General features: G+C 39.0%; 1 protein-coding gene across 1 annotated transcript in view; it reads left to right on the top strand.

Annotated features, from left to right (window-relative positions):
- plxna2 (plexin A2) overlaps positions 1 to 13,845 on the top strand; it is a 312,486-nt gene that overhangs the window by 251,347 nt on the left and 47,294 nt on the right. The window contains exons 19-21 of the mRNA XM_072449250.1: positions 983 to 1,126; positions 3,629 to 3,863; positions 10,683 to 10,825. Coding sequence (XP_072305351.1) covers positions 983 to 1,126; positions 3,629 to 3,863; positions 10,683 to 10,825 — 522 coding nt within the window. The remainder of the gene's footprint in view (positions 1 to 982; positions 1,127 to 3,628; positions 3,864 to 10,682; positions 10,826 to 13,845) is intronic.

A 13,845-nucleotide genomic window follows, 5' to 3' on the forward strand; every position in this document is an offset into this window, starting at 1 on the left:
TTGTATTGTAGATTTAATGAATCCACTTTTGATTAGTTTGTGAACAAATGGTCTCGCCTTGCCTGTAATCAAATACGTTTTAAGTTTAAAATGTATTTCTTTTGAGGATAAGCCCCTTGAGATGACCATGATGAAGAGACTTTCATCCTCTTCACCTGTCAATGGTGATAATATTAAGCTTGATGGACGTATGATTGAATTCCGTGGCCTGGACATGAACTGTGAGCTTACCATAACATTATACGCTCCATTGTCCCGTGTCCAGCTGTCCACTGACTGTATTCACTGGGACGTCTTTGTTCTGAGCTGTCCGCTGCCTCATTCACTCTGCTGTAGGTGACATATACGCATTGTGTTCTCACTGTAGCACGGGATGAGACTCCTGCTGTTTCATGGCGACAGGGCAGAGGTGGAAGGGTTAATAACCACACCCTTGACAGGAGTAGACTTCATGATCATAGTCAAATACAGTGTTATCAACCGGAACATTATGACCACCTGGGGCTTCACTTTTACCTCGTTTTTTTAATGATAACGAATAATAAAAATTTATATTATTTATCTTATTAAAACAAGTACAAATTGCTTTCTGTGTTTCTTTCCTGAACATAAGTTTTTAGTTTTTAGTCTGCATTTAACACAAATTTTACAAACATTTTGATCTTCCCATTAAAAAGCCGATGACGATTAGAAATTACTAAATCTTGATATTTTGATTGATTTTCTCAGTAAAAGTTTCCCAGTTGGGAAATGGTATGATCAGATACAAACAAACTGCATTTCAATGGCATATTATAGGTAAAGAATGTTGTTTGAAAGAAAAGGCTAAGCAGAAGTTGTTTCATATCCAGTCTTTTATGTATTTGTCCATGTAGCTTCCCTCTTGCTTCCCCTTCACACTGTTCTGGGTGACATATTGTTTTTATATTCTCACTGTGCTGTATTATCTAACCTCCCGCTGTTCTCTGTTTTGTGGCCTCAGGGCAGAAACCTGGTGCCGTCGGTCTCCGGAGGCGTGAAGCTGAACTACACCGTCCTGATCGGGGAGACGCCCTGCTCCGTCACTGTGTCCGAGAGCCAGCTGCTGTGTGAGCCGCCGAACCTCACCGGACAATACAAAGTCATGGTCAGTTCATAATGGACTCATCTCCTCCACAAAGATGCAGATATACTGCACTACTACAGTAAATATCACACATTATCTGCACATTCACAGAGCTGTTTATTAGACACGGCATATTTCATATTTGTTCTCATTTCAAGACAATTAGAGGCACATTGGGTGATGTTTCCTCCTCATATTGACCGATCACAATTTTATACGATTTTATTTTGACCTGAATCAATACAGACTTTTCACTATTGCCAAAAATAATCACATTTCTTCCTCCAAAGTCTGAACTCTCCCAAACCACTTTACAGAGGGCTGAAGAATGAACCTTGCTCTTGATCTGATCAGTTCAAAATATCTTGAAACAAATAAACAAGTACTTCTGATTTTTTTATAACTCAAGTCAGAGTTTTGTAAAAAGTAGAACCATCAAAATATTATAAGGCGGAACAACTTATCTGGTTTAACACTGATGTTTGGTAATTAAGTCGGACTTAAATCAACAGCACAAACTTAACTTGATGATTATTTGATTGAATATGGGACCGTGCACATGAATCAGCACGTGTCAGTTCAACGTGTAAGAAAACAGGACATGGAACAGTCCACACACATGACATAAGTACAACAGGATCAGTGAGACACAATACTTCAAATAAACAGAAGAGAACGTGCTAAAAACACACACTACACACAACATAAACCGAAGAGAGACATGACATCAGGCAAATAACAGTCACAGTCTCCCCAAAAAGACAGAGACGCCTGTAAGAGATGTTCAAAATAAAACACAAAGGTTAGTTCACGTTATGTTCACACGTCTGATTGTCCAAAAGCCACAGTTTAACACTTGAAACCACATGTTCCTCAGTGCTCAAAAGTCCAAATCGAGTTTTTCTACATGGGATTTTGCAGTTTCTTTTGCTCAACGCTCGAGTATTTGTATTCAAGTATAAACTCTGTGCGTGATTCCATGGAAATTTAAAGTTAAAGCCACAGTTTGGAACATTCTCTATGGAAAAAGATAACGTTTTATGTCATACTGCGGGACATGAGCCAAAGGAACATTTCAAGTACGAGTCAAGTTTTTTAGAGCAATAAAAACCTTCTTGTGTTTAGAACTACATTTTAAATTAAATTATACAAGTTTATCTAAGAATGAATAACTCCTCTTTAAAAAGCTTTTGAAGTGTGTAACTTGGATAAAATAGTAGCCAAAGAAATGACTGAACATAACACTTTAAGATGATATTTGATGCGTGAGCCGCCCGGCCTCACTGGACAATACAAAGTCACGGTCAGCGTCCGTGTAATGGACTTATCTGCCTAAGTCTTCATCTCTGTTCTATAGGATTCTTCTCTTTTTTTAGCTCTTAAACTGTATTATATTGTGTGGGCCCATTGTTCATTCAGCAGCAGGAGATGGTGTCAGGCGCAGGGCTGTGTGGTGCGTTCACGGTCAAAAGGTCTGCTCAGAATCCACAGCAAGATTTCAGTTTTACTTAGAGAGTCCAGCCCAGGTCAAGCTGTCAGCGGCAGAACGAACATGATTCTTTCTGAATATTTTCACTTTTGGTCTGCTTTGTCCACTCATTCTGTCTACTGTTATTTACAGTTTAGAATCAGAATCAGAGCAGGTTTAATGCCATTGACAATGAACAGAATTAACATAGGAACTTGCTTTGGTGCAACATAAAACAATGAACAATGATTAAAACAACCTATACCAAGTCAAAAAGTAAAACAATTCAAATCTGCTATTGGATAATACTTTCTACACAGTTATTGCTATGTTATTAAGATAAGATAAGATATTCCTTTATTGTCCACACATGGGGAAATTTCATTGTTGCAACACAGGTAGATACAGAGGAAAAGGACAGATCACTTATAGGAAGTTTCAAAAACACTCTTAATAGAAGAACTCTTATAAACAAAACTCTTATAAACAATAAACTCCTATAGACAAAACCTCTCATTTCTAAATAAGGAATGGAGGGGAAAAATAAAGATAAAATAAAATAAAAACAGCATGAGACAAGATAATACTAATAATAATGGTAAAATAAACACTCTATTTACATCAGTTATATGCACATGAATGTGACATCATTGCATGTGAGTACGACAGTAATTGCACATGAATATGACAGTATTGCACATGGCTAAGTCAGTATTGCAAGTGTTCAGGGCTAACAGTCATTCCAAAAAATATATAAATAATTAATTAATAATATAAAATGAATACTTATCATAGTCGAATATTGATGATAAAACTCTCATCTGCCGTCATCAAATGTATTTTTCTGTAAAATGTCTTGGTCCAGGTTGTATTAAAATGTATTTCGTCAGTGTTTAGTCCATCATCCTTTATCCAGAGGTAAACTGGACTATTATTTTGAAGTAAAAGTACTCTTACACCTTTATATCAAGGTCATGTTTTCCATCTTTGTCCGTCTCATTTTGAAACGTTGTATTCGAGCGGACCCTGACCTCCTCTGATCCGCTCGTGTGCAGGTGCAGGTGGGGGGTCTCCACGTGTCCCCCGGCTCCGTCCACATCATGTCCGACTCTCTGCTCACGCTCCCGGCCATCGTCAGCATCGCGGCCGGAGGAGGTCTGCTGCTCATCATCGTCATCCTGGTCCTCATCGCCTACAAGCGCAAGTCCAGGGAGAACGACCTGACGCTGAAGAGGCTGCAGATGCAAATGGACAACCTGGAGTCGCGGGTCGCGCTGGAGTGCAAGGAAGGTACGTGGACGGGCGGGGCGCGGTCAGGGAATCCCCAAAACGAGATATTAGGGGAGTGTTGAGTGATGATGTTACTTTAACTTAAGCTACTACTGGGATCAATTGAGATGTCGCTGCGTGGTCTGTGGGGGGGCAAAGGGGAGCAAATATATTGTTGAAGATATGATACTGTATTTAATCTATTTTTAGTGTAACTTGATTAGATAACGCATTAAACTACTGGAATAAATACACATAAACCTCATTTTAAGTGGTTTAAAACTTGAAATTGCTGTGGGTGTCCCGGGACAGTTTCATGGTTATTCGAAAGTTTGGGAACCCGTGTTTTAACCGACTTTAAGCAATTTAATGTTGAAGTAAATAAGAAATAACAGCGGCTCATTCATTATTTTTTCATTATTCTGCAGCGATGCAAGTAATTCAATGATATAAATGAGATGTAGTGGAGTTTACTGAAATACTGCGCTGTCCATTGCCTTGTATAATGCCATTTTCAAATTTAAAACTACACAAAAGCAACTTGTTTTACCTCGAGAGATCAAAATTAAAACTGATAAAACAAGATTATTAGAAAAATAAAGGAACCCGTGCGTCGCTGGTTGTACATTGTGGGTTCGATTCAAGCCTTCGACCCTTTGCCAACTGTCTCTCCCTTCTCTCTCCCTATTTTATGCTAAAAACTGTCGAATAAAGAAATCGGACAAGAAACCAAGTCCCTATTTCTGCAAACAAATGTCACCTTTAAACAGAAAACTGAAAGCCATGAATTATTTGAGGTTGGTCGAATCCCACTCGTCCCAGTGCACGACATATAATGAGTACATTTACTCTTTGCTCTTCGTCGTACTAAATAATGCAGAGAAGTTTTATTTCCCACATCTGGGTCAAAGAGTCCTTTTGGTTCAATATCACATTTACTCTGTACAGCTCGTGTCCCGTAGCCCTGCGCCTGACCCGCCTTGTACTTAACTGCTCCCATTTCCATCTGCACTTTTTCATAATCCTAATCCTTTCCAATGCAAGCAGTTTAATCAAAATGTATATATAAATGTGTTTTTGTTATAAAATTAGCTTCTGTGCAACCAATCAGAGCGGCCCGTTACATCTTTGTGGATTACTTTACGCTGTCCATGGTGGCTCTTGTAGGAGGCATGTTAGCATTATCTCTCGTCCGTGACCTATGCACCGCTGGACCGCTCTAGATAACCTAATAAAGACTTTCTTGCTGATCCTAATCTTCCTGATGAATTAAGTCATCTAACTCGTAACTTTGTAAGGTTAATCATTTGAACAGCTTAAAACAAACAATGGAGACATGTTAATTTATTTATAACGGCTACGTAAAGCACAGAGGCTCAGTAAAGGAACAGATTTCTGCTTCTAGTCTGTACGTGCCATCCAAAACATTTACTCCTGAAGAAGGATTGGTTTAAAATCAGATCAGAATCAGAATTCATCCTCACTTCGTTACCGACCTTGCAGCCGTCCAGTAGAACAACCGTTTTTAAAAATAAAGAAAAAGTCAGCAAAAAATACAAATCTCTCTTATCAGCTTAACTCCCAGCAAAAACAGAATACATTTACATTTTAGCTTAATTTATAAAAAAAAATACAGTGCCCTCACAACATATTTGCATGTTTATGTCCAATTTTACATGTGAACTAATTATTGCACTTGCATTTACAATTGTATTCCTTTTCTTGCCTGATTTACTCAAATAAATACATAATAAAACACACAATAATGGTTGAAATGTTATAATTGTGTGCGATTAAAGGCGAGATATTTATTAAAAGTGCAATTGGCTATTTTACTGTTAGAATTTTGTGAGTTTTATCTTCAGTTTGAATTAGCAACAATTCGCTGTTGTAGTTTTTCTAAAATAATAAATGTCAAAATGTCCTAATTGAAAGAAAGTGACTGCAGCTTTCTCCCCACTCAACTCTGCTGTCCTGGCGAAAAGAAATCAAAACTGCTTGTCCAAAAATGTCACAGCTTCACCCAATCAGCAAAAACACCTTTATAGTAAACCGTGTACTCTCCCTTGTGTGCTGTCGATTTCATCAGCCTTTCAGACCTTATTACCAGTCATTCCTGCCCTCCCGTCGGCCTTTTCGCCCCGCACACAGTTTTTGCTCGCAGCTCGGTCGCTAACATCCGCTTCAATCTCTCTAATAACACCAAACATGCGCGCCGCTATAAGAGGGGGAATCAGTCACAGGCCCGCCGCCCTGGGAAAAAGACTAGATTAATATTTGAGCCATTAGCGGCGACTTGGTGCGGTTTGTGACTTGAGGGGCGGATTTGGTTGACTATCCCGGGACGGTGGCGTTTGCGTCTGCGTCCGCGGGGTTCAGTAGAGCTTAGGGGCAGCTAGAGTTGGGAAAAGACCACTGCTTTTGTGATTGGCTGCGCGCGGGGAGTCTCGGCCCCCCTCAGGGTAAAAGGCACAGAGGAGACGCCGCCCGAGGCCCTAAGCGCGATTCAAACCAGGATGGAGCCAATTAACTACCTCTCACCTGCTGCTACACACTGATACGACACACAGGGGCCCGAACCAGAAGCAATTTACAGGCTTGTAGATAAAGCCCACGGTGAAGCAGGGCCGGCTCTCGCTTAGGAAAAGGTCCGGTGCAATGTACTTCACCGGGGCCCAAACATGGTCAGCGTATTTAAACTATAGCTACACAACAGAAATAAGCTAAATCTGTATGTATTTTGCATTTTTTTGACTGCTTTCACTTGAATAGTCCACAGTATGGCATTAAATCCAATCTATTTTGCATTGCATGTGTTTTTATTGCTTTGTATTTCTTTGTGTCCAAACTAAAACCCGGTTGAATTCATCCAAATGATCAATAGCTTTTTATTGTATTAAGGACACATATTATGCTAAATTGGCTTTTTTTTTGAGCTCTTAACCATTTTCAAACATTACTCTCCCATTAAAAACATACCTGGATGTGCATGTAGCTTCATACACGCTAGTTTGATGAATCCTTGCTTGAAAATCGTCTCCCTCCGAGCATCAAAAACACTCTGTTCTGAATTTCACCAAAGTGTGACGTTTTCTTGATCCGTGACGTGGCTCTCGAGATCTTCTGTGCTGTTTTTAAGTAGCTTCATTACGAGGTGGAAGCGTGCCAATATTTTCTATCTCAAATATGTAATTCCCTCTGCTGCGGGCTCCCTGAGGTCAGTTCCTCGCATGGGTGAAGCAAGAGACATGGTATTCCCTATTTTTTCTTAATTAAAAGGTATTCAAGAGCATGTTTTAAAGGCCAATAACAATATAAACGAATTCATAAAATGTGTCTACTATCTTAACCAAAAGTAACAACATTGATCTGCCTTGTAAGTAGTGGTGCACCGATATAGAATTGTATCTGATTAAATATTATGCCGATATTTTCCATGCCTTGTTTGGTTATTTTAAACACTTGCTATCATATATTTAGCACTGTGTTTCGATAGAAGTCGGCTATTGTATGTTTATTCTTAGAGTCAAATCAGCCTTCACACTTTTACATGCTGTGAATTTCCCGTTTCCCCCGTCGTCCTCGTGTTGCTCCGCCTCCTCCTGTAACTGCCGCAGAGACAGTTTCTCCTCCTCAGAATCTGTGTCTGATCACACACTCCGTCTATTCTTCTTTCCTTCTTTAAACCTCTCACACTAAAGTCATTTGGCATGTTTAAACTGGAAAACTAGACAAATAATGAAAGTAGCATCATTGGACTGATATCAGTGCTTTTGGCTGATGCGGATACTACTCAACGACGTGAATATCGGCCGATGCCGATACTGGGCACGATATATACTCATAATACAATGTTTCAGACAGCCCTGGTTTGGGTTGTACTGTGACATGCTTTCTCCATTCGAGCGAGGTCTCTTCCCGGCGCAGCAGTGACTTCTCTCGCTCGTCTCCATGGAGATAAATATTTAATACCATACTGTGTAACATTCCAATACGGGCAAAGTGGCTGGTGCGCATCCAGCTTAGGCCAGGGCCGGCACCCAAGCCTTCAAGGGGCCCTAAGCGGAAAAAAAATTGGGGGCCCCTCACCACGTCATCAGAATCTGTTTTATTGTCAGTGAACAATTCACATATGGGAACTTTCTTCAATACAAACAAAGCGCACCAAAACGCCAGGGTATCCGTTTGCCAATTTTTTTTATTCTCAGCACCTCACAAGCTCAAATATTGCTAATTTAAATCCCACAATGCAACTTGGAATTCCGCTGACATCACCTCTACTCCCTGTACAAATAACACACGTCCCAGATATGTTTTTGGGCGTATTTGTGGGCGTTAAGGGTCTTCATTAGCAGTTTAAATGAATAAACAGGGGGGTCTGGGGGCCCTCCCCCAGAGATTTTTAGACCTTTTTCGTGTCTTCTGGTGCATTTTAATGTGGTCCAGCCGGCTAAAGTAAGAGTAAAATGTTGAGGTTGGGATGCTATAAAATGTATAAGATGTGATGAAACTGTGCCAGGAGAAAGTGACTAGAGCCAGTTATATTAATACATTAGTGTACTTAATTACTCAATACAATATTGGCTATGAAAAAAAATTATGGTCAAATTGTTTTCATAACAAAATAAATGTACCTAAAACACAATTTAATTGAACATCTATTTGTTGAATACCAAGTTAATAAATACCATAACGAACTATGAACCACCGGAGGGCCACAGTGTATTTGTTAATACTAATAACTAATGGTCTTATTAGACAATTGAAGCAATCACCACTTAACATGGAGGAATGGACTACAATAGGATTCACTCATCACAACATAACACAAGGAAGGTCAAGTACAAACCGACCAAACATCAGCAAAACTACAAATATGACAGTGATATAAGTTAAAATGTACATTCTCTATTTAACTGAAAATGTAAAAGTAATAGTTATCCTTACTAATTTATCCTTTTACTGCTCCCGACTGTTCCTTCTTGCCAAAGTGACAAAACAAGTTATATTAAATTAAACAAATGGCATAAACATTGCTTGATTAACAATTAACACTGATAAAACAGTGCAAACATGTTATTCCCAGAGAATGAAAAGAACGAGAAGTGAAGATCCAAACCTAGCTTTAGTGAAGAGACTGTGTTTCTGCAACTTTGCCACTTTTGTATAAAAAGATATGGTATTATTCTATAACAGACGTAATTATAATGTCTGGTTATTTTTCCACTATCAATTTATTATAATTTATATCAAATAGTCTAACGATGCTTTTTAAATCAATTGAAATGTTTTATTGCTCTATTAAAAGTTAATTACAATATAAATGTTTGTTCTGATCAGAACATCACACACTGGACTCTGCGTGAAACAATGCTGCGATGTGATTGGCTGATGGACCTCACGTGCAAAAACCTTTACATTCCTCTCATTTGTCTGCGTTGCACTTATTTCTTAAGAAGTCAAAGTAAAACAGATATCACGAGTCACGATTGATCTCACACATGGTGATGCACGGGCCGCGTGTGTTTGTGGGAGAGAGAGAGAGAAAGAGAGGGGACGCAAACTCAAACCCGCTCATCTCTAACTGAGGCTGCACTGCTTGTTCTGTGTGACTGAGGCCGCACACTGTTCACTCCAAAGTTTCATGTCAGAGGTTCTAGTCCGTCCGGAGTCCGCCTCTTAGTGAATGGGACATAGACGCCACCTCACCGCCCTCACCTCCAGCTAACACTAGCAGGTGTAAATGTTAAGCTTAATATCCTTCATTCAGACATATTGTGCGCGGTCGTTTCACTGCCTGTCTGAGCAACCTAACATGACAGACTCATGTACTTTGAAACAGCAGAATTAAGCGTCTCTTAGTAAAATAACTTCAGTACCTCGAGAGTGTTGTTGAATTTGCAGTTTCTTCACATCGTCAAGAAGTTTCTTCTTTCGTTTTTCGGCACCGGGAGATATATTCTTCTGACCACGTTGTGTTGTGTTTATGTTTTGCTCTCTTTCTCCTCGCGCACAATTAAGTTGACCAATCAGCGCAGGTTTAGTGCCTTGGTTGCCAGATTGTCATTACAAATAAATGCGATTTGTGCGTTATGTTACCGCTGTGTGGGCTGCCGCGCTACTACACTAGTGGTAGCTGCGTTTGCACTTCGCAAGCGGCTGCTTAGTTCGCTTATAGGCTGGGCCGGCCCTGAGCTTAGGGATAGTGACAGTGTAGAAAGAATAGAATAACAGTATGTCTAGTGCTGGGGCTGTCAGCTTCTTCTAGGGGGTAAATAAAGATAAAAAGGATTCATGACTTTGCTGGAGTTTGGGTACAAGTTCATTTTTATGCAGCTTGTCTCAGGTTGGCTCAGGGCACCGTCTTCTTCTGCTGCTGCTGCTTTCGGGGAACAGATTTACCCTTTGAATTTGGGGCCTAATTGGGCTGCCTTCTCCCATCACCTTATGCAAAAAGTATGGACTATTTAATCATTTTTCTGGGCAAATTTGAAAGCGATTGTCAGTTGTCAAATTTCTTAGCAATACATAAAGTAATAATTATAATATTTTTTTAGAATACTACCGCAAAGTTTGTTATCCAAGTTCCAATTCAGAATCTGGGTAAATATAAGGCATTTACTTTATAACAATTGTCCATTCACTCCACTTTCTTTTAAGGCAACTGAAACTCTCTTGCATTGTTGGAATTAAAAATACATAAATTGGTTTTATGATTCATTTCTGTCAGTCTCTCTCAATGTCATATCTTCTTTAAAAGCAGTTATTGTGTTTTGAATGATCCAATTTTGATCTTACAAACAGGTTTTAAGATCATAATATTGTATTTTCTCCTTTCAGCATTTGCGGAGCTGCAGACGGACATCAACGAGTTGACCAGTGACTTAGACCGGGCTGGTATTCCGTATCTGGACTACAGGACGTACGCCATGAGGGTCCTGTTCCCCGGCATCGAAGACCACCCCGTCCTCAGGGAACTGGAGGTAAACACACTCAAGATGGCTGACTTTAGAGTAGGTGGAGTCAACAGTTTATTATCTGGTGAAAGTCTCAAATGAAGAGGAAGAGACAGAATACAAACTGAAACTCTATAAATGTTGACTTGATGTTTATGTTTCGGTGGTTGATTCAGCAAGTCATTATTTTATCATTATTATTATTTTTTAGGTACATTGTCCAAAATTGTAGCGGGGTGATTTCACTGGAGAATTGGACTGGAGATTTTCAGAAAAGTTCAATAATAAGATCTATCATTTCATAGTAGATTTATCAAACATGAATGTTAATTTGTCTTAAAACGATGATTTTTATTTATTTTTTTTGGGGGGGAGATATAATTATGTTCTCTTTGACATCCATTGCGTGGTTAATATCATCATCATAACAGATTTTGTGTTAATCAGACCAAAACATCTGCCTTTTGACGTTTTGCTGGCAAATTCCAACATAAAATACTGAAATGTTAATCTCAATTTGAAGCTAAAATTTCCTTTGTGGCTTATAACATGAGACGAAGAATGCCAATTGTAATAGCATCCGCAATTAACTACAATTCCTTGCTGGACATACTGGCTTTGAGGCTGTTGAAGAGATGGAGAAGTGGTTGATGAATGGAGATGACTTCCGGAGATGCTGGCCCAGAACAATGGATCAATACTCTGTACTCTCTTTACTTTGGTTAATGCATTTTAATCTGTGAGCAAAAAGCATTGTGTATCTTTTTCATAATGGTTCTTTAATTTGTTTTCCAACCCTTTATGATACATGAGATCACATTAATCCAAGTTTGGTCTTCTTTAAAAGCAGCTGCTCCCCTAAAAACAAAGCATGAAAAGTAACAGTACTATTCAAAAACAACATTATTTAAGATGAAATGGAGGCAATAGGTGACATTTTTTACTGATACAACTAATTATAAAGCCATATAGTCTCAGTATCAAATATTCCAAATCTATTGTGCCACCAAGCGTACTGTGTAAAGTCCTGCTCGGTGCCACAGACCCGTGTGTTCTGTAGCTGGAGGGCAGAGGACACCGGTGTGCTGTTAGGCACTACTTTTGAAACATACTCAGTTTAAATTCCAGCTCCCCGGTGAAAAACAGGGTCCCCGCGCTGGCCATTTCACCCGCGGCCGGCTGCACGATGATGGGGTAATGAAGTGACTAATGCCCCCTCGTCTGTCAGCGCTGGAGGTTCAGGAGCCAGGGGAGAAAATGGACTGGTTTACACATCTCAGTCCTTCCACAACAGCCGTATCACGGATGGGAAATGGGTTAACTCGACAGAAGGACAGAGGCGAGCTGGGAAGTGCACACGCTGGACACCTTTGCCTGTTATAGTACTCCATTTTGTTTCTTAAGTAAAAGTAAAGGTAGCAGTTAATGCAATAGTTAGTGATTTTGATAAAGATTTGGGCTGATTTTAGGTCAACAGTAGCAGTAACAAAGCATTCAGTTTAGTTTTATGTTGTTCAATATTCTACAAAATAAAAAGAACAAATACATAAATTTTTCTAATTTATTTTATTTGTATATTTCCGTTTGCTCAAAGCTGGTGCTTGAAATCTAAAAGTACTTTTTGCTTTTCAAAAAGTAAAAGTAACAAGTGTCCACTGTAACACTTCTTAAGAAAAGCACCGATACCTAAACAGTTTTACTTTATTACAGTACTTTTACTTTTGTGCATTGTTACTTTCCTCCACTGTGATAGTTCTTTCTTTCATGTTTTTTTCTTTTGCCTATTCTCTGTTTGATGGCTTGGTTGTGTCTTGGGATAAGAAAGTATCTAAAACTATAAAAATAAACCAAATTTAAAGCTGTGTTCATCAAGAAGTTTCACGGCACTCAACCAAATATCTATTATCATAGTAAAGGGAAACAATATCACACTGTATATTACTGATTTCAGACGGGTACACTTCATAGAGAAATGTCTACACTCTAAAGTTTGTGTGCCCAACTTTACTCTTGTTAATTTGGTGTTTTCTACCATAGACTATATTATAAAAGTCTGCTGTTCGCTGTCTGAGATGAATAATTGTAGTATTTTAGTGACTGCGACACCGGAAGTACGAGCCGGGAGCAGCTCTAGGATTAACTGTGCTTTGGCAGTAACATATCTGTCTGAAAAAGCTGTTCTAAAGCAGTGCACACGCTAAGAAAATGTACGTATCTGAACATTACCGATGTTCTCAAGGGTTTGTGAAAGCTTGGAACTAGTTAGACAGGTTTAAATACATACTTATTCCATTTGTGGTTTGAAAATCAGGTAATGCAACTTGAACTTAGGCCAGTTATTTTATAACTTGGTTTACGGATCCGCCGCACTTAGATTGTTGATTTCTACAATATAAATAAAATAAATTATTATCATTTTTTTCTTTATAAAGTACTGCCGACAACGCAAAATAGCTTCAAATGAAATAAGCGGCATTAAGTCAAAAGATAAGAGCTCCTGCATGCCCATGGTGCTTTTTGGGAAAACCCGGAAGAAAAAATCTTTTGATATTATATTTATATTTATATTTCGCCCGCCTGTTCAGTATATTTCATTTTAAAAATCCGTAAACCAAAACAACTCTGGCCTTAACGTAATAATATTTTTTTTTAAATCAAAACGCACTTGTTGGGTATGACAGGTGGTGGTTAATATCCACAATACAATACTGACTTTTATTTCTTTCAGCTCGCATCGTGCCGTTTAGTGTAAAAGGAGCAGTTTGAGTTTGTAAAAATGAGTGAAAAGTCAGAGACAGGAAAGTGGGAGGTTCACAGTTCAAGCTTAAATATGTTCTTCACGCATGCTTCAAAATCAGGTGCAGAACCTTTACATTTTTCGCCAAACTTTGTCCCACTGCTGCTCATGTTGTTGCGAATGGGTCTGTAAGATTAAATATACTATTGATCCATCCATTTCCACCTCCAGCTAACTTCAATTTAAGTGGAGTTTGGAAAATTTGCAGCGCACACTATGCTTCATTATCCTTTCCTAGACTTTTCTTTGA

This window comes from Eucyclogobius newberryi, unplaced genomic scaffold, assembly GCF_026437365.1.
Source record: "Eucyclogobius newberryi isolate DKJ021-1_F unplaced genomic scaffold, fEucNew1.0.hap1 SCAF_17, whole genome shotgun sequence".
In the NCBI taxonomy this organism is placed as follows: Eukaryota; Metazoa; Chordata; class Actinopteri; order Gobiiformes; family Gobiidae; genus Eucyclogobius; species Eucyclogobius newberryi.